General features: G+C 44.7%; 1 protein-coding gene across 8 annotated transcripts in view; it reads right to left on the bottom strand.

Annotated features, from left to right (window-relative positions):
* Positions 1-21572, bottom strand: part of TMEM164 (transmembrane protein 164) — a 244608-nt gene that overhangs the window by 94482 nt on the left and 128554 nt on the right. For all 8 annotated transcript variants that reach the window (XM_088834242.1, XM_055393873.2, XM_088834241.1 and 5 more), the window contains one exon: positions 457-535. In XM_088834242.1, the coding sequence (XP_088690368.1) occupies positions 457-535 (79 nt within the window). The remainder of the gene's footprint in view (positions 1-456; positions 536-21572) is intronic.

The raw sequence follows: 21572 nt of genomic DNA, 5'->3' as shown, positions 1-21572 counted from the left end.
ATAATCCCAAATTCCTGGACATCCTGCTCCTTTCAGTATCTTTTCTGGTTCAGAGAGGATGGATATAATGAGCAAAAGCACAAGGTCCCTCTACCCTCTGCTGCACACTGAGGCAGGGAAAAGGCAAGAGCAGAAGTGGGTGACAGAGTGTGGGCAAACTCTGTCCATGCAAACCCAAGGCCACCACAAACAGCCTGAGGCCTCAGCCCTGGGATAGGCTGTCAGTGGCCCTGAGCTCACGCCCACAAAGGATGAGAAATCACCAGGCTCTTTGCAGGCCTCATCTATGCCCATTTTCCCACTGCCTGGTGTCTGGCATGAAACATGCTGCAGAGACTCAGTCAGGGAGCATCTCAGGTTTCTGATAAGACACCCAAGAGCTTGTGACTCCCCCACAAACAGAAGAAGAGAAGGCAGGTGTGGAGTGGGCACAGGGATGCGGTTTGCCGGGCTTACCTCCTTTCCACAGCAGGTACATGGGGACCACGTACAGCATAACATGCTGAATGTAGTAAATCTCCAGTTCAAAGGGGAGCTGCAAAGACAGGAGGGAGAGGTGTTTCAGAGCAGGAAGCACTCATGCTAAGAGATTCTCGAGTTGAATGCCTGCCCTCCTCTCAAGGACCCACAGCTTAGCAACCCCACACACTTCAACCAGTTCAACTCCCTTCACAGAGAAGAAAGAATGAAATGACTAAACCTTTGACCTAGGCTGGTCTTCCAAAGTGCATTTTGGAGAGATAGTACTTGAAAAATGCTCCGATCAGACAGTATGGTTAAAAATTTAAGAAAGGTTAAATACAATCTATCTACTCCTCCCTTGGAAATTCATTGTGTAGGTTAGTGGTAGATGAAGGACCTGCAAGTAAGAAGACTGCTTAACATTGTTTATCTGGCATTTCCTAAACTTGTTCAGCCAGTGCACTTGTTTAAAAAAAAAAAAAAGCACTTAGTGTTTTGCAGAATATACTTGAAGAAACACAGCCTTACATCACTTCCTGCTCGTACTGAGTAGCTGGTGGACTACTTAAAAGTTCATGTCTCATTGGACAAGAAGAACATACAGGCTAGGATTTATTATTCCCAGTTTCCAGATTTAAAGGTACTGATTGCCAAGTCTGCTTCAGTCTCGTTCCAAGAATAAAGAGTTTCTCCACTGGATACTTGGGGTCAGTCCAGGGTTAGCCCTAATTTTGGGCAAAGACTAAGCAGTTGGGCCAATTCTGGCATGGCTTTCCAAAAAAGTATCCCCACCCTCCTTCCAACCAACACGCTCATTCATTCACTCCTGCTTCCCATTTCACTCAAAATGGAAGCTCTAAATTACCAAAGTGGAGTGTGCTTTCAACCTGGCACGGGGACCGTGCTTCAGCGCTTGGCAGCGGGTGGAGAGTGGAAACAGCTGGGCAGCTAACTCAATTCCGGGAAAAGAACTGCAGCCGCTGGCGAGAGGCCTGGCCTCCAGGGCTTACACAGCCCTACACACACAGACACACATAGACACACACAGATACACACACCCCCCACCAAGGGGAAGCCCAAGGAAACAAGGACACCCAATGCAACGATCAGCTGCCTCCCTACAACGGAGCACAGAACCAAGCCTGTGAGCTCAGGAGAGGACCCAGTTCTGGGCTCCCCACGCCCAGGAACCCAAGGCCTTGTGCCAAGGAGTGAAACCAAAAGATGGCAGAGCTCCTAGAATGCGAGCTGGGAGGACTGTGGACCCTGGCTCTGGCTATTGAAAATGAAACCCACGCAGAAGGGAAATTTCCCACGGTCCCAGATGATTATTTTGTATTCAAAGAAGGAAATGTAAAATCCCAGAAAAAGAAACAAGGTTCCCAGTGGGTCTGCAGAATAGGGTCGTGAGGTTTCACAGGGAGTGAGCACCACCAGCAGCAGCTAACTTTGGACGCCTGAGAGGTCCATGGGGGACCCTCAGAGCAATGTGGTCTGGGATCACCCTACTATTAATAAATTAACTGATTTGACTACGGTCCCAGAGAGAACAGACAAAAGTTTTGGGAAGGCTTGACTCTCTGGCTGTTAAGCCAAATCTTCAGGTATCTAATGGAGGAGGAAACGGCAACCCACTCCAGTACTCTTGCCTGGAGAATCCCATGGACAGAGGAGCCTGGCAGGCTGCAGTCCATGGGGTTGCAAAGAGTCGGACACAACTAAGCGACTTCACTTTCACTTTTCAGGTATCTAAGGGGCTAGAACTCTTCCTGAAATGGGGTCTGGGACCGCAGGCTGCTTGCCCACCGCAGGGAGCAGAAAACCGGGCAGAGGGCCGGCAGCTCCCGGTCCCAGCCAGGTCTCCAGGCAGTACCCCCGCTTAACTCCCAGACTCAAGCATTATTTACCCACCTGGGCCCCCTGACTTCCCCTCCTTCACACCCCATCTGGAAAGCAGACTCCCCACCTGCACATCCAGGGAGGCAGGTCAGCACTGCAGCCGTAAGCACAGACTCTGGAGTCTGTCAAAGCCCTGTTCTCGATTTGATTCTGCTGCTTAAAAGCTCCATTGCCTTGGGCAAGTCATTTAACCTCAGTACCCCACTACGTGAAGAAAGCTGATTGCCGAAGAATCGATGCTTTTGAACTGTGGTGTTGGAGAAGACTCTTGAGAGTCCCTTATACTGCAAGGAGATCCAACCAGTCCATTCTAGAGGAGATCAATCCTGGATGTTCATTGGAGGGACTGATGCTAAAGCTGAAGCTGCAATACTTTGGCCACCTCATGCGACGAGTTGACTCACTGGAAAAGACTCTGATGCTGGGAAAGGTTGGGGGCGGGAGGAGAAGGGGACGACAGAGAATGAGATGGCTGGATGGCATCACCGACTCTGTGGACATGAGTTTGAGTGTACTCCGGGAGTTGGTGATGGACAGGGAGGCCTGGCCTGCTGTGATTCATGGGGTCGCGGAGAGTCGGACACGACTGAGCGACTGAACTGAACTGAACCCCACTACTGGCACTGGTAAAATTGAAATGAGAGTGTTGTAAAAATAAATTTTTGAAAAATTTTACTAGAACAAACATTTGTAGAGTCCCTATTGTGTGCCAGGAACCATTAAACAATTGTTCACTATCAGTTCACCTATTAAATCACCTGCGCTGCTCCCATTAACTCCATTTTAGAGATGAGAAACTGAGAAGTTAAGAGAACTTACCCAAGGATACACAACTATTTGGTGACACAGCCCAGATTCAAACCCAGGTGGGCGGGCTCTAAGTTTCCAGTCTTAGCTTGTAGACTCTGCTACCCCACGCCCTGCTCCTTCCCTCCCACAAAAAGCGCTAACACCTGGGACATGAGCAGCGCAAGGGAGATGCGCAGGGGCAACAGGGGTGCACAGCGGAGATGCGCAGCGGAAAGAAGATCCTGGTAACAAGTGGAGAGGTAACAGAAGCACATTAGGAACAGCAGGATCAGCAATTGTCCTTCACCTGGGGACTAAGCCCAGTCCCTCCCTGTTCACAGGATCCCCACCCTCATGGCCTGTTCTGCCCCATGTGCCAACAGGCTCCACATCACACAGTGGTCAAGCTTGGCCTCCAAAACAGACCTCCCAGCTACCACTGGCGCTCTGGAGACACGTCAGTCACAGACCTCAGCGGGGTTGGCCAGGAGACTGCCCCCATTAACAATGTCTTTCCTTCCTGCTTCTCCTCCTATTCCAAGATTTCTCTACCTCAGAAGGCCACAGAGAGTGTTCAACTAGGTGTGGGCACCAGTGACAGCCAAGGCCAGGGAGAGGAACAGAAGGGGATGAAAGAGAAGGAGAGCAACGTAAGAAAACCATAAAGTGGCAGGAAGAAGCTAGCTGAAGGCAAGCAGGAAGCTAGCTACTAGTGGTCCTTTAATAACAAAGAATACTTAGAAAGTACTTGTGTGCCATGCCCTGTGTTAAATGCTTAACATGTGTTATCTCACTTAATATATTGTAAGGTTCCTGTGAAGCAGAGACTATGGTCATCCCCATCAGACAGATAAGGAAACTAAGGCACAGAAAGGTTAAATAACATCCAAAGAAAAAGAGGGCAGCAATAGGGATAAAGGACAGACAGCAACTGAGCAGAAAAAAGGCAGCTTGCTTTCCAGAGCACTGAACCTGAGCCCAGGAACTTTGTCATGGAGTCTCCCCTTTCTGTTTTCCCCATCTGATAAACATTATCTCTAAAATGTCATACTTCCCCCAGAAATTCTATCTGGCTATTTCATCTCTGCCCTCTAGAATGGACATCTGGAACTCCACTCTAAAGTACATGTCTGGGCTCCTTTTCAGCTGGGGGATTCCCAGGGCTTTAGACAAAATGTCCTATCACCGCCGTTGAAAGCCAAGCCAACGGCAATAAAAACGTTTTCAGCTACACAGGTTGTAATGTCCTTCTCATGTCCAAGTCAACACCTTTTTCTTGTCCTTTTTTTTAAGAATTAAAAGAGCAGACAGGTAAAGTTCTCCAGGCTTCTGGAGTCAAATTGCCTGAAACATGAAATGCACGGGCTCCATCCATGGAGAGATCTGGGGCTTCCTTCCTCCCGACCTTCTGCCCTGACAGCCACACACCCACACTCTGCTATGGAGACGACCCATCCCCGTGTGCCCTACAGCCCGTCCCAGTGTGCCCTATGTCCCTGGTTACTTTTGCCACCATAAAAAGCCCAATACTCCCAGGTCACCAGCCAATGCATGAACTCCAATCCCCACATGGCTTTCTACAAATTCCCAAATCCAAGACCACCTTCCGCTGCTCCCCAGTGCTTTGAAATCCCTCCTCTATCCTCTGGAACCCACTACCTATCATTTGCAAAGACCCTCTATCTTCAAACTCTTTTCTGAGCAGTCAGTTCCTTTACTTTCTTACTTTGATGAAAACCTGCCCCCTTCTCTGAGGACATGGCTATCTCTACAGCCCCCCTCAAGTGGTGGGTGGTTCTTTCCCTCCCATGTCGCTTTGTAACCCTGGGCCAAGGGGACTCCTGTCTGTGCCCAGAACATTCTCTCTACCTTCTTCCTAACCACTCCCTGGGTTGGAACCTCATGGCATCAGACTCTCCCACCCTCTACTGGTCTTGCTGTACTCATCCTACGGACCCTTCTTCTTAATGCTTTCCAATCTGCCTTTGTCAAAATTTCTGTGTTTTCAATATTTAGCAAACACCAGTCTCTAACGCTTTGACCTCCATTCCCCCGAGTTTTCACCTCCATCTCACCTCAGCCCTTTATTCCCATGGTCACACCCGCCACGACCAACACCTGCAGCCCTTCCATAAACTGTCATGCACTCCACTCTCCAGCCAACACCGCCAGTCTACCCAACTCACTCCACGCCCCCCACATCCTCCAGCCTCACCGGGACCTACATCTGCTGACCCTACCACTGTTTTATTGGCCCTCACAAGCTCATGTCCTCACCTCTTTACTTGCCCATCACTCCCTTCCGTATGTTCTAACCCTTTTCCCTACTTGCCTTGAGAAACCATATTCTTGGCCTTCACGTTCCTCTGCTATGCAAGTAAGCATGGTTGGAGAAAAATGTAAAGTTATGCTGTTAACTCTTAAAATTCATAACTGCTAATTTTGAGCAGGCCCTTAATGCAACCTTATAATCCGACTACACTTCCAAGTCCATGCACTCTCATCTCTCCTGGATGACTCCTACCTTTATTTTCACAACTTCTGCGTTCCTCAAACCTTTCCCCATCCTCCCTCTCAGCTAGTGGCATGGCTCTCTGTTTCACTGGGGAAAAGGGAGCAGCTGGAAGAGAACATCAACAAGCTCCCAGCTTCACATCACCCTCCTCCCTACACCACCCCATCACTGCCTCCTCTGCCGCTGCTCTGCAGGAACCAGCCATGCCACTGGCTAAGGCTAGTCCCGGGTTCCCACACTAGATCCTTTCCTCTCTCGCCTACTCAAGGACACACCAGCATTGTCCCCATTTTCACTAGATCATTCCCATCAGAAAACAAACAAGCTACAAAAATCTTCCAACTAAAGACAAAAACCTGATCCCACTGCCTCCTTCAGCTGTCGCCCCCATATCTCTGCTTCCCTCGATAGCAAAACTCCTCAATGGCTTGTGTCTCCTCACTGCCATCATTTCCCCTCCTGTGAATTATCCTTCCATCCACTCCAATCACATTTTCACACCCACCACTCCCCCGAAATTGCTTTGATTAAGGTTACCAATGACCTCTATGTTCCTAATTCCTCTACATACTGAAGGAGCCCAGGACCACATCCTTGGCTCTTTTTTTCTCCCTACTCTCACTAACTGGATAACATTATCCAGGTTCCTGGCTCTAAACACTTATCTATATACTGATGACTCTCAAATGAGTATTTCCAGCCTAGAATCAGGCTGTTAAGACTGAAATTCTAGGACTTCCCTAGTGGTCCAGAGGCTAAGACTCCATGTTCCCAATGCAGGGGGCCTGGGTTCAATCCCTGCTCAGGGAACTAGATCCCACATGCCACAACTAAAGATCCTACATGCCACAACTAAGACCTGGCAGAGCCAAAATAAAAATATGTTTTTAAAAAAGACTGAAATTCTAGCTCCATCATTTAGTTGCTATGTACCTTTGGGCCAATCACAATCTTGTATAACAGGAATGACAATAGTACCTACCTCATCAAGTTGTGATAAAATTTGGTGAAATAATGCATGGAGAGCTACTAGTCCAGTGCTAGAATATGATATATATATACTCAATAAATGCTAGCTGTTGTTATCATCCTCCTCCTCAACATCAATGCAGCCAGTGAGTGGTGAAGCCAGGATCTCAACTCCAGCTCACAAGACTAATGCCAGGTCTCTCTGGGTCAAAAGTTGGAGCTCATTTCATCCCATTATTCCACCTGGCAAGAGCCTCCAGCAAGAGAGGGTGACCAACCTGGGCCAGCCCACAGCCCTAAGCCACAAATCACTATTTCATCAGGTGACTGCTAGGATAACTTTAGCTTGCCAGCTCAATCCATTCTTTGGCCCATCTTTAAGTGACTTTCTCCTGGAGACTTCTTTATTTCTCAAAGAAATTTCAACACTGTTCTCCTCTTCTCACCCATGACAGTCCCATTCTTACATTCAGCCAGCCAATTGAAAAAAAAAAGCCAACCATTTACTGAGACACTCCCAGGTGGCAGGTAATGTGCCCAGTTCTGGGTATGCTGCCATGATGAAGACACAGTCCCTGTCCTACAAGAGCTCACAGTCTAGTTGAGAAAACTCACAGAGAAAGGGATAAGGTCAGCACAGCAGAATAGCATGGAGGGAACTGTAGATCAAGCATTGGATTTGGTCTGATTTTTTTCTTTAAAAGTAAGGGATGGTCCTGTACAATGTGCAAGGGATACTGGTAGAGGCAGGGAGACCAGTTAGCAGCTGGCAATAGCAATGTTGAAATGAAGCTTGAGGGACTTGCCTGGTGGTCCAGCAGTTAAGAATCTGCCATGCAATGCAGGGGAAATGGGTTCTATCTCTGATGGGGGACCTAAGATCCCACCTACCTCGGAGCGACTAAGCCCATGTGCCACAACTGCTGAAGCCCACATGCCACAACTAGAGAGTTCGTGTGCTGCAACGAAGATCCCACATGGCGTAAATAGGACCCAATGCAGACAAATAAATAAATATTTAAAAAAATCAAACTTGGAGGCAGAGACAGCAAGAGAACATAGGACAGGAAGGTTTGAGAGAAGGTAAGGGAGTTGAGTCACCAGAACTAAGTAACTGACATGGGTGGGGGCACACAGGAGTAAGAGGAGAGGTGAAAGAGAACTCCCAGGCTGCTGGCCTAGGTGGCTGGTGGGATGTGGGGGTTTCTAAGTTGGGGACTACAATCAAGGAAGCAGGTTGGAGGAGGAGAGGCATAAGAAAACAAAGTGAGATCAGGCTGAATTTGTGAAAGCAGTAGGAAAACCTGGTGGAAATGCTCATCAATCAGTGGGAATGAGGGTCTGGATCTCAAGGAGGCTGGAGAAGATGAGAAGAATTGAAAGGCAAATACACGTATGTAAAACGCGAACACAAAAAGCGATGAAATTCTAAAAGGCAATAGAAATGCTGACATTCTCTTTACACACTCCAATACAACACCTTATGCAGCCCACTCTACAGATCTCTGGTCCATGGTATTCTTTCAAGAGTGAATGGGTGGCAAGAAATGGAAGTTGTAACTCCAGGGGAGTATCAGTAGAATTGGGAGAGACCTGAACATAGTTACAGATGAAGGGAAGGAGCCAGTGGGGAGGTGCAAGATGAGGAAGCGAGAAGGGCAGGAGGCACTGGATGGTGACAGGTACTGGAAGTGGGCTGGAGGGCTGGGACCCGGAGCACATGGGGATCAGGAGGGAAGGACAAGTTGAAGTGAGAACAGCTGTAAGAGGGAAGGACATGCTGGGAGTGGAGGCGGCTCATGACCCAGGGGGTCCCGCTACCTGGCTGGGGACTTGTGTTACCAAAGGATCCATGGCTGCTGATGAGGATGGGTGATTACAAAGAGAGGACCCTGCTCTCAACTCAGCCCCAGATTGCAGCCTCACCAAAGAAATCAGGGAATCAAATCGGATCACTGTATGGTCTGAATGCCTGTGTCTCCCTCAAATTCATGTCCAATGGGATGGTATTAGGAGGTGGAGCCTTTAGGAGGTGATTATGTTATGATGAAATCAGAGGCCGAGAGCTCCCTTACCCCTCCCACCCTGTGACCCAGAAGAGGGTCCCCACTTGACTCTGCTGGTACCTGGGTCTCAGATTTCCAGCCTCCAGAACTGTGATAAATTTATGAGGTTTAGAAGCCACACAGTTTATGGCATTTTCTTAAAGGAGCCGAACAGACTAAAACAATAGTTTCCCTTCAAGGGAAAAGGCTGCAGCCTTTGGTAATGTTCTGGCCAACCAAGCTGGGCTTTGGAACACTTTATCTTCATTAACTGACCACAGACTTCGACTGTGGCTACTGGTGCCATAAATTCCTTGGGACTAAATACCACTCGTTAGAGGAGTCCCAAAAGGAATGCCCACAACCTAAAATCAACCACAATGCATTCACAGAACAGAATATCATGCTGCAATGAAAAACAACAAGGTGCCCTGACAAACACTCAGACAAATCCAAATCTGGAACATTTTGCAAAATGATTGGCCCAGACTCATCAAAATGTCAATGTTATGAAGGAGAGGGTTGGGGGGGGGGGACTGTCCCTAGATTTTAAAAAAGTAAAATATAGATATATTTTAGATGAGATATAATATAGATGAGATATAGATTCAAAACCAAACATGAAAGTCGACTTGATCCTGATTTTAAAAAGAAAAGTAAAAAAAGACATCCTTGGAATGAGTTGGGGAAATTTGAATATAAACAGATTATTAGATAAATAATTTTATTGAGTGTGATTATGGTATTGTGGATATACAAGAGAATGTCTTTTTCCTTGAGAGCTGCAGGGTGAAGAATTTAGAACTAAGGTGTCAAAATGTCCACCATCTGGGGGGAAATGATTCAGCAAACATAAACAGAAAAACAGAGACAGTGAATAAGCAAAACCGGCAACTGTAGAATCCAGCTTGAGGGTATATAGTCGTTGTTCATTTATACTTATTGTTTCAACTCTTCAGGATGTTTGAAAATTTTTATAATAAAAAGTTGGGAAAATTTTTAAAAGTAAGTAAATTTAAAGAAGGTAAATCTATATGAACTCATATGGCAAAGTAATAAATACTTGCATATATGAACAAAGCTGTATACATAAAGATGTTCACTGCAACATTATTTGTAATAGTAAGAAGTATCTAATAACAGAAAAGCTAACTGAATGTCCACTGGTAGAAGAGTCATCAAAAAAAAAAAAAACAACTCTGGAAGACTAACTCTGCAACCACTTACAAAAAAGGAGGTATAACTATTTATAGGCAAAACTGAGCAAGTCTATTGAACAAAGCACGATCCTTTTTGTAGAAGAAAAGGGGCTGATTAGTTTTTGTACTTTTATGATTTTTTTTTGATGTGGACCATTTAAAAAGCCTTTATTAAATATGTTACAATACTGTTTCTGTTTTGGTTTTTCTGGCTGTGAGGCAAGTGGGATCTCGGCTCCCCGAGTAGGAATCAAACCTGCGCCCTGTGCACTGGATAGGCGAAGTCTTAATCCCTGCACCGATCGCCAGGGAAATTCCAGTCTTCATACTTTCAGATGTCTGTCAATGAATACAAAAAGGACTGGGATGATACTTACCAAACTGAGCAGGGGAACAGGACTGGGGAGGACAGGCTGGCGTAGGGAAGGGGAGACTTGGACTTGGATTCTAGATATTTGGATTTTTAAAAATGTGTTGGATTTTTATGTATTCATTTATTAATCATGTAGCTAAAAGTTTAAAAGTAAAAAAAAGAAAAGGTCAAAAGAGTAATGTACCTCTTAGCAGCAATTACCTCTGTGGAGTAGGCAGAGAGAACTTTTGCGTTACAGTCTTCTCTCTCTATTGCAGGAATCCTTAACCAAGAGGTTGCATTAAGCTATTACGGATGATCAGTGTTTAAGAACCCCCTCTCTTAGAGTATCTGAATATGTTCTAGGCCCCCTCACAAGTTCCTTGTTCTCACTTTATTTTCCCTTGTGACCCAACTCCTACCCCAAGTACAGACAAGCTACCAATGGCCCTACCAGGCACATGAAATTACATCTTACACTCAAGGTCTGATGTGGACCGCAAAGAAGGCTGAGCATTGAAGAATTGACGTTTTTGAACTGTGGTGCTAGAAAAGACTCTTGAGAGTCCCTTGGACTGCAAGGAGATCGAACCAATCCATCCTAAAGGAAATCAACCCTGAATATTCATTGGAAGGACTGATGCTGAAGCTGAAGTTCCTAGTCACCTGATGTGAAGAACCAACTCATTAGAAAAGACCCTGATGCTGGGAAAGATTGAAGGCAGGAGGAGAAGGGGATGACAGAGGATGAGATGGTTGGATGGCATCACCAATTCAATGGACATGAGTCTGAACAAGCTCTGGGAGATGGTGAAGGACAGGAAAGCATGGTGTGCTGCAGTCCGTGGGGTCGCAAAGAGCCGGACATGACTGAGTGAACAACAACAACAAAGTTCTTGGGTTGGTTTCACATTTGTTTATAATATTCTCCATGAATAAATAAACGTACTTATGAATAAAATTGAAGCATGCCATGTGTGGACCAATGTTGAAATTTGTTACGATTCGAGAATTATAAATACGATTTATTTACAAAGCTCTGTCTAAAAAGAAAAAGGATAGGGGTTTCATTAAATGACTTGTCCAAGGTCTCAAGGCTGAACCAGAATGTGAACCCAGGCAACGTGGCTCCAGAATGCATGATCTTCACCACTGTTGTCTGTTGTCTATACCAGGCTTTTCCCCTGATAGAAAAAAAAAAATAGGGTCTACTATGAAGCCTGAAGACTTGACCCAACACCTAACTACCACGATACAGGCACTAGCCATCCAAGACCCCAGGGGGCTCTGAAGTCCCTGAATCCAGATTTACTACTTCTTTAGCTGAGCCAGAGCTTGACTTTCATGTGGAAGGAGTGTAGCATTGAGTACACAAGAAGGTACTTCAGGACTTAAAAGTCCAGCCCTGAACGTGTCATTTGACTTTCTACTCAAGGATGGAAAGTAAATATTTGCACGGCTCTCTCCACAGAACTCTGCAGAAAGGCTAATGACAGAGATTGTTCAAAAGGTCTACAAAGGAACCAGGGCAGCTGCAAGTCAAAAGACAGTCAGCACAGGCCAAGCCACAACTGCAGAATGACAGTGCCAGGGTTGGCCTTTCTGCTCGGGGTATGTGACAAGGGGCCCCAAGAGGGCCTTTAGCACCACTGACAGGAACAAGGCCTCATTCTCCTCTGCTTTGGGTTAGATTCCACACAGGAAATGTAAGCCATGTAGAGTGGGAGGGACGAGAGTAAAGGTACTAAACTTCCAGTCCCTCATCAGTCCCAGCACTCTGTGATGCCATCCGGCTCAATTTAGCGCCTTCAAAGGACTTGAGCATCAGATAGCTTGAAATAAGGCCAACCCCAGACGAGCACTAGAGCAAAGGAAGGGATAAACACATCTAAGATTTGGCTCTTAGCCCAGTAAAACAGCTGGACACTCAGTACTCAGTAGTGACTGCCCTCAACCAAACAACCACAGTGTCTGGTTAACCTTCTACTCCTTGGGGGCCCTTGCTTGGAGGCAACCAGTGGGCCAGGCAGCCATTTGTAAGGCAGGCTTCCCGACCCTGTTGCTTCCAACATGTTCCCCTAACAAGGACCATCACCTCTGCTACAAGCTGGAGTCAGGTTCAGGAATCTCTTAAGCAAAGGAAGGCAAATGTCTCATGTACCCTCGAGGCATGGGCCTTGAGAAGAGGCTGAGAGATGGCACTAGACCACCTCCTGACATGAGCAGACTCTGCTCACTTCTCTTTCCACTTCTCTCCTGTTTAATTCTCCCGTTCTCAATCTCTTCCCAGGCTCCAAGACTTTTCTATGAGCACTGGAGAGTAATAAACTTGTAGCTCCTGGCTAATCTGACACAGAGAGGATGTGCACAATCTTTATTTTCATCACACATTTTTAGAGAAAGAATCTTTTTGATCCACTGGGATGGGGCCCAACATTTCATATTTCAGTGAGGATCTCAAAGATAATCTGGATACAGGAGTGCTTAACTTACTCTTAGAGAAATACGACAGTAGGTTATTCTCCTAAAGTCTAAATGACAGGTGTGAATTTACAATATTTTCTCCCAGAATTGACAGGCAGTTCCCAGGAAAATGTACTGATAAGGATAATGATGTGACTAGTGTTCAAAACAACAATAAAGATAACAATAATCATCATTAATAATGGCTGGTACACAGAATTCTCTGCTAGGCACTATCCTAAGTACTTGTATTAACTAACACATCAACTCTAAAGATAAGAGATATAATCCCCCTTTTTTGCACGAAGGAATTAAGATACAGAGAGATTAAGTAATTGGCCCAAGGTTACTTAAAGAGCCTGGATTTAAGCCATGCAATCTGACTCCAGAGTCCACATTCTTACCTACTGACCTACATTACTCTGATGTGTGCTGAGGCCCTTTACGGTACAGAGGAAGTCCTTCATTTACAAATGACTCAAATCCATGCTGGTTTGATCACTTGCTACTAAAACAGTACCCTCTCTCTTCCAACCTCACCATACGAGCCCAGACCTGGAATGTTCTAATTACATTACCATGGGAACTAATCAACACTGGAATCTATCTCCATGATCCCCTAGACATCAATGTATTCATTCATTCAATCAATCAATCAACAAGTACATATTAAGTACCTACTGTGTAGACCATTCAGATATGACCTAAATCAAATCCCTTATGATTATACAGTGGAAGTAAGAAATAGATTTAAGGGTCTAGATCTGATAGATAGAGTGCCTGATGATCTCTGGACGGAGGTTTGTGACATTGTACAGGAGACAGGGACCAAGACCATCCCCATGGAAAAGAAATGAAAAAAAGGAAAATGGCTGTCTGAGGAGGCCTTACAAATAGCTGTGAAAAGAAGAGAAGTGAAAAGCACAGGAGGAAAGGAAAGATAAAAGCATCTGAATACAGAGTTCCAAAGAATAGCAAGGAGAGATAAGAAAGCCTTCCTCAGCGACCAATGCAAAGAAATAGAGGAAAACAACAGAATAGGAAAAACGAGAGGTCTCTTCAAGAAAATTAGAGATATCAAGGGAACATTTCATGCAAAGATGGGCTCGATAAAGGACAGAAATGGTATGGACCTAACAGAAGCAGAAGATATTAAGAAGAGGTGGCAAGAATACACAAAAGAACTGTACAAAAAAGATCTTCACGACGAAGATAATCACGATGGCGTGATCACTCACCTGGAGCCAGACATCTTGGAATGTGAAGTCAGTGGGCCTTAGAGAGCATCACGACGAACAAAGCTAGTGGAGGTGATGGGATTCAAATTGAGCTATTTCAAATCCTGAAAGATGATGCTGTGAAAGTGCTGCACTCAATATGCCAGCAAATTTGGAAAACTCAGCAGTGGCCACAGGACTGGAAAAGGTCAGTCTTCATTCCAATCACAAAGAAAGGCAATGCCAAAGAATGCTCAAACTACCACACAATTGCACTCATCTCACACGCTAGTAAAGTCATGCGGCTTCAGCAATATGTGAATCCTGAACTTCCAGATGTTCAAGCAGGTTTTAGAAAAGGCAGAGGCACCAGAGATCAAATTGCCAACTTCCACTGGATCATGGAGAAAGCAAGAGAGTTCCAGAAAAACATCTATTTCTGCTTCATTGACTATGCCAAAGCCTTTGACTGTGTGGATCACAATAAACTGTGGAAAATTCTGAAAGAGATGGGAATATCAGACCACCTGACCTGCCTCTTGAGAAACCTGTATGCAGGTCAGGAAGCAACAGTTAGAACTGGACATGGAACAACAGACTGGTTCCAAATAGGAAAAAGAGTACGTCAAGGCTGTATATTGTCACCCTGCTTATTTAACTTATATGCAGAGTACATCATGAGGAACGCTGGGCTGGAAGAAGCACAAGCTGGAATCAAGATTGCCGGGAGAAATATCAATAATCTCAGATATGCAGATGACACCACCCTTATGGCAGAAAGTGAAGAGGCACTCAAAGGCCTCTTGATGAAAGTGAAAGAGGAGAGTGAAAAGGTTGGCTTGAAGCTCAACATTCAGAAAACAAAGATCATGGCATCTGGTCCCATCACTTCATGGGAAGTAGATGGGGAAACAGTGGAAACAGTGTCAGACTTTATTTTTCGGGGCTCCAAAATCACTGTGGATGCTGATCGCAGCCATGAAATTAAAAGACGCTTACTCCTTGGAAGGAAAGTTATGACCAGCCTAGATAGCATATTAAAAAGCAGAGACATTACTTTGCCAACCAAGGTCCGTCTAGTCAAGGCTATGGTTTTTCCCGTGGTCATGTATGGATGTGAGAGTTGGACTGTGAAGAAAGCTGATCGCCAAAGAATTGATGCTTTTGAACTGTGGTGTTGAGAAGACTCTTGAAAGTCCCTTGGACTGCAAGGAGATCCAACCAGTCCATCCTAAAGGAGATCAGTCCTGGGTGTTCATTGGAAGGACTGATGCTAAAGATGAAACTCCAATACTTTGGCCACCTCATGCGACGAGTTGACTCACTGGAAAAGACTCTGATGCTGGGAGGGATTGGGGGTAGGAGGAGATGGGTATGACAGAGAATGAGATGGGTGGATGGCATCACCAACTCGATGGACATGAGTTTGGGTGAACTCCGGGAGTTGGTGATGGACAGGGAGGCCTGGCGTGCTGTGGTTCATGGGGTCGCAAAGAGTCGGACACGACTGAGCGACTGAACTGTGTATCAACTCTTATATCACGATACAAATGTTTCCTGCCTTCATGCACTTATGCCTTTCTCATTCCAAATGCTGATTTCTAGGGTTTAGAAAGGCTCAAAAGATGGTTTAAATCAGTGCTCCAAGGCCTCATGGCCACTAATATTAATATTTTGTTAGCTACATGATGGGTTAAATAGCTATCAGATACCTCATAGAACTTAGGACAATAGTAGACAGACATATAGTAGGTATTTATCAACTTATATAGAGATATTTCAGGGGAACACTGAAAACAGAAAGATGGCCAAACGAATTAACAGAATGAGAACATCCTCCTGACTACCCCAACGGGAAGGACACAGACATAAAAGAGTTGGAAAACAAGACCCAAACTTTCACTTCTGGTAATAACAAATGCTAGTTAGTACTTAAAAGGATCCATGACCCCAAAAAGCCACACTTCAGTGTAAAAGTATACTGGAGATACAAATTACTCCACCCCTAACGGTAAAGAAAATTCAGTCTCAAATCTTAATGATGAGCTGGAGTAACAGGAGAAGAAGCTAGTTAGTTCCACTAAAATCTTGGAACCACAAGCCAGCCCTCACATGGGTTTACAACCTAAATTTATACAACTTGGGTAATCCAAAAGTGCTAGGTTGTGAGTTTTATTTAGCATGATTCCAGACTGGTAGCCCTCAAGCACCTGATAAGAACAAAGACATATCTTCTCTAGAGAAATCCAGGACTCAAAAAAAAAAAAATCCCCACAGAAAAAAGTAATGTACAATAAAGAACAATAATAAACAACAGTAATATTTAAAACAAAACCTAAAGAAGCTAAGAACCAGTAAAAACAGAGCTTTAAAGACCTCAGAATAGTTACAGACTATATTTAGTATATTTGGGAAAAGGAAAAATAACTGAAATTAAAAACTCTTGATAGCTTTAATTTATATGTTTAGTTACTGACTAGACAGCTAAAGAGATAAGTGATATACAGAGCTGAAGAAATTGTCCAAAATGCAACTAAGACAAAGTAGAAAATAAGAACAAAAAAGATTAAGAGACATGGAAGACAGAGTAAGAGGAGCTAACAAAATTCTATATGTAGTCCTAGAAGAAGAAAAGAGGAGACAGATGTAACTGTTGAAGTCCAAATTACTAACAATGTTCAGAAACCTGATGAACATGTCAGACTCAAAAAGTTCAAAGACCCTCAAACAGAATAAGCCAAAACAAATCAACATTGAAACAAATCCTACTAAAACTGCAGACTACCAAAGACAGAAAATCTTAAAACCAATCAGAAAGAAGAAATTTACTTTCCAAGGAGTGAAAGTTAGGACTGACCAATAAGTTTTCAAGGCAATGCTGGAAGACAGAATATAGTAAAATTACATCTTCATTGTGCTGGGAGAAAAAGAATTATGAACCAAGACTTTTATAGCCCATGAAAATATCTTTCAAGAATGAATAAGGGAAACAAACATTTTTAGGCCAAAAAAAAAAAACCACCTGAAGAGTTTGCCTTCGATAGATCATCTCTAAAGATAATTCTATAAGATAAAATTCCAGCAAAGGCAAAGTAGTGTCAAATGGAAGGTGTGAGATGCAATAAAAAATAGCGAGCAAAGTAATTATGTATGTTATTTTTTACATAACATAATGTCTTATTTTAAAAGAAAAGCTAAAATAATACAGAATTAAAATACATGACAATATAAGCACATAAGTTGAGGGTAATGAATAGAATTTAAATATTAAAAGGTCCACAGGCAAAGAATAAAGTTGTAACCCTATTTCAGAGCATACATACTCCAAAGAATATGCTGCTGCTGCTAAGTCGTTTCAGTCGTGTCCGACTCTGTGCGACCCCATAGACGGCAGCCGACCAGGCTCCGCCATCCCTGGGATTCTCCAGGCAAGAACACTGGAGTGGGTTGCCATTTCCTTCTCCAATGCATGAAAGTGAAAAGTGAAAGTGAAGTCACTCAGTCGTGTCCCACTTGTAGCGACCCCATGGACTGCAGCCCACCAGACTCCTCTGTCCATGCGATTTTCTAGGCAAGAGTACTGGAGTGGCTTGTCATTGCCTTCTCCGCCAAAGAATATACTCAAAAGTAAAAAAACAAACAAAAAAAACCTATCAAAAAAAAAAGTCTACACAGTTATATATGAATTTTCATGGCAGCATTATTCACAACAGCTATAAAGTGGAAACAATCCAAATGTCTATCAACAGGTAAATGGATTTAAAAAAGTACTGTATATCCATACAATTGAATTTTATTAGCCAATATAAAGAAATGGCATATTAACAGATGCTACAACATGGATGAATCTTAAAACGTTATGCTAAGTGAAAGAAGCCAGAAACAGAAGGACAAATAAATATTTTCTGACTCCATTAATATGAAATGTCCAGAACAGACCAATCTAAAGAGAAAGATATTAGATCAGCTGTTAATTAGAATTGGGGGTGGAAGGGCAGTGGATCTAAGCAGACAGAAAGATGATAGCTTAATAGTACAGTTTCCTTTCAGTTCAGTTCAGTTCAGTCGCTCAGTCGTGTCCGACTCTTTGCGACCCCATGAATCACAGCACGCCAGGCCTCCCTGTCCATCACCAACTCCCAGAGTTCACTCAAACTCATGTCCATCGAGTCGGTGATGCCATCCAGCCATCTCATTCTCTGTCGTCCCCGTCTCCTCCCACCCCCAATCCCTCCTAGCATCAGACTCTTTTCCAGTGAGTCAACTCGTTGCATGAGGTGGCCAAAGTACTGGAGTTTCAGCTTTAGCATCAGTCCTTCCAATGAACACCCAGGATTGATCTCCTCTAGAATGGACTGGTTGGATCTCCTTGCAGTCCAAGGATTCTCAAGAATCTTCTCCAGCACCACAGTTCAAAAGCATCAATTCTTCGGCGATCAGCTTTCTTCACAGTCCAACTCTCACATCCATACATGACCACGGGAAAAACCATAGCCTTGACTAGACGGACCTTTGTTGGCAAAGTAATGTCTCTGCTTTTTAATATGCTATCTAGGTTGGTCATAAACAGTTTCCTTTAGGGGTTGATAAAAATGTACTAAAAGTTAATTGTGATGGCTGTACAATTCTGTGAACATACTTTAAAAACTTTAAATTCTACACTTTAAATGAGTGAATAAACTCAATAAAGCTAGGACCCCCAAAATGTTATAAGATCCTTGTATTATCTGAGAGAAAAGGTCTGACTGATTCTAGCTCTGGATATTTTTGTTAACATTGGTAGGATAAACATTAAAACGAAAAACCCAATAAGTGAAATAGTGTGTACAACTTCTAAATCAGTAAAGAGAAAAAAAGAATGATAAGAAAATATCCAATAAATGGCCTCAAAATGCTAGACAAAAGGGGGGGATAAAAAGACAAAATGCTCCAACCTGGATTTATAAGCTGTATCAAATGGTGGCAGACAACTGACATCCAGCAGTATGCGCTGGAGTTTGGGTAGTGGGAGCTCACATTCTACCTAACCTGCTTCATGAAAAGGGTCTCTGGAGAAACACACTCCTTACTGAAGACTTGGACCCGCCAAGTAAATACCACCTTGGGATAAGACATCTCCTTTTGGTCAGCAGGAATCAAAGGTATTCCTGTAATTAGTTAAGGCCTAGAGGTCCTGGGTTTTAAAGGAAAATAAGTAATTTTGTGCTGAGAGGTCATCTGAGTTTTGACACACAAGCTAGTTTGAATTATTAAGAGCGCAACAGGTGGATAACTTGTACACGTAGGGCTCAGTGTAAGAATGCCTGGCTGCTTCAATAAGAATCATGAGTGCACTTTTCATTTGCTGTCATAGACAGGGCTCCTGCATCTCTCTCTGGGGCAGCCTGGTGTCACAGGATATGTATTTGCGCTGTGGTTCTCCCATGTATTGGAGCTGATTGATGGGAATGTTGTCCAGTCCCTGACCAGAGGATGTGGGTTGGGAGGGGGGGCGCTCCCCCAATTCTGGCTGCTGCGCTGACACAGCAGGGCAGGGAAAGTAAAACTGAAATACATCTGGAATGACTCTTCTTGCCTCAGAGCTTACTCAGATAAAGAAAAAGAATTTTTTCTGGTCCCACTTTTGGAACTAACAGTTTAGTCTTTAGCAACATAACACCCTGCCAGAAGAAAGTTCCAGATGATATTTTCTCATGGACAACTCTAGCCCTGCATGTGCCAACAGCAAACCCCTGGCCCCTGCTCCACAGGGCAAGTCGCCATCACTTTGCTCAAGACTGGAAACAGAACAGGGGGCATCCCTTTAGCCCATATGGCAGCTGACCTCTGGACTAGTTTGAAGAGTAGGAAATAGCAGTTATGTACAGTGAATGTGGTATAAGGCCCAAGTGCGAGTGGTACAATTCTTTTGACACTGTCTAGATCACCTACAAGTTGGACTTCTTTCTCATCAGTCATTATCTTGAACACCCACTCCAGATAGAACTGTGTCGTGTGTCCTCACACTCCTCCAGCACACATGTACACGTGCGCGTGCGCACGCACACACACACATCCCTAAAGCCCTGTTCATCAATTCTTGTTTCCATTGGTTGTGTTTCAGTGTGTGCTAAGTTGCTTCAGTCATGTCTGACTCTTCGCAACCCTATGGACTGCAGCCCGCCAGGCTCCTCGGTCCATGGGATTCTCCAGGCAAGAATACTGGAGTGGGTTGCAGTCCCTTCTCCAGGGGATCTTCCCGACCCAGGGATTGAACTTGCGACTCTTACGTCTCCTGCATTGGCAGGTGGGTTCTTTACCATTAGCACCACCTGGGAAGCCCTGTGTTTCAGTGTGCCTCCATAAAATGTAAGTGGAGAGCAGCAGTTAATGTCTACTTGGAAACAATTTCTGGAAATCCAAAAGCCACAGATAAACCTCTTTCCTGGCTAAAGACATCCTGATAGCATCTGGAGCCAACAGTGTGCACCTGTTACAGGTCAGCAGCTGCTGCGAATTCAACAGTGGAGGGTTCCCTCTGCTTTGATACTCACTGCCCTTGGAGGAGGGGGGGAAGTATGCCCTGGATCAGGAGAGGGAGGGACGCAGCATTCTCACCCTCTTGTCAGTCTGACCTCTGCTCCCATGCGACAGCCCCCAGAGGGCACCTGTGAGTCAGATCAGAAGCAGGGAGGAACCAGGCAGCTTCTAGAAGATTCATGGTCTTCTCTTCCTCTCCATTCACCCTCCAAATAGGCGTTTCTAAGTGGCTGTCATCTTAGAAAAACATACTTCCTGGTCTATATGGACATGTTCCGCTTCTGTAGCGCCCCCGTCTACCTCCCCCCACCCCCACCTATTTTGGGCTGACATAATTTACAACTCCCAGAAATGCCTGAGAAGCAGTGTATGCACTTCTGGTGCCAAGCCTGACCAGTTTTACAGATTTTCATTTAGCAGGTGTCTGTTGCTAAATCAGTAGCAGCTGCTAATTGCTTTTCCTCCCTCCAACCTTCAGACAGAATGAAACATCTGGTGTTCTCTCACTTTGGGTTAAAATCAGCTACCTCACCATCCCTCCTCTGGGCTCCATTTTTATTAAAAAGCTGTCAGCTGATGCCTGGAACCGGCAACAGAGAGTCAGGTGGCCCCTGAAGAAAGGAAATGATTCTAATGGCAACTCGGCAAGCTAACCCTGCCTCCTGGCCCCAGACCTTAGGGACAGACAAGGGACTGCTTGGGCACTAGTCCCCACCAGGTGGAGCTTGAAGTCCATGACCACCCAAGTTACATGGAGCTTCATTTCTTGAGCAAGGACTCTGAGGACCTTGCCCCCACTTGCTGGCAGTGCCCACCTGCCCTGAATCTGTTCCAGAAGTGGGACTCTACGCGTCAGGTCACTTCACTCTCTCTTCCAGGGGAGAAGGGTGGCTATTCAATGCACACATGCTTCTACCGCCATGAACTGGAATCTCAAGGGTAATAAACTATATACGAGGTGGAAATTATAAGGACCCTATCATTTATAGCTTCAATTTATACCAGTGTTCCTTTGTAGCTTTTTCAGTCACCTTTTGGTTCTGGCGTTTCCTCCCCACCCCCCAAAAAAATCTGTTGGCTGGGCCCTATATCTGCTTCTTGATTCTAAGTCAAAACCATTCTTAAAGGTACCTTTATAGCTAC

Source organism: Moschus berezovskii, chromosome X (genome assembly GCF_049115385.1).
Source record: "Moschus berezovskii isolate FMDL1 chromosome X, NW_MosBer_1.0, whole genome shotgun sequence".
In the NCBI taxonomy this organism is placed as follows: Eukaryota; Metazoa; Chordata; class Mammalia; order Artiodactyla; family Moschidae; genus Moschus; species Moschus berezovskii.
This window is presented reverse-complemented; position numbering and strand designations above follow the sequence as displayed.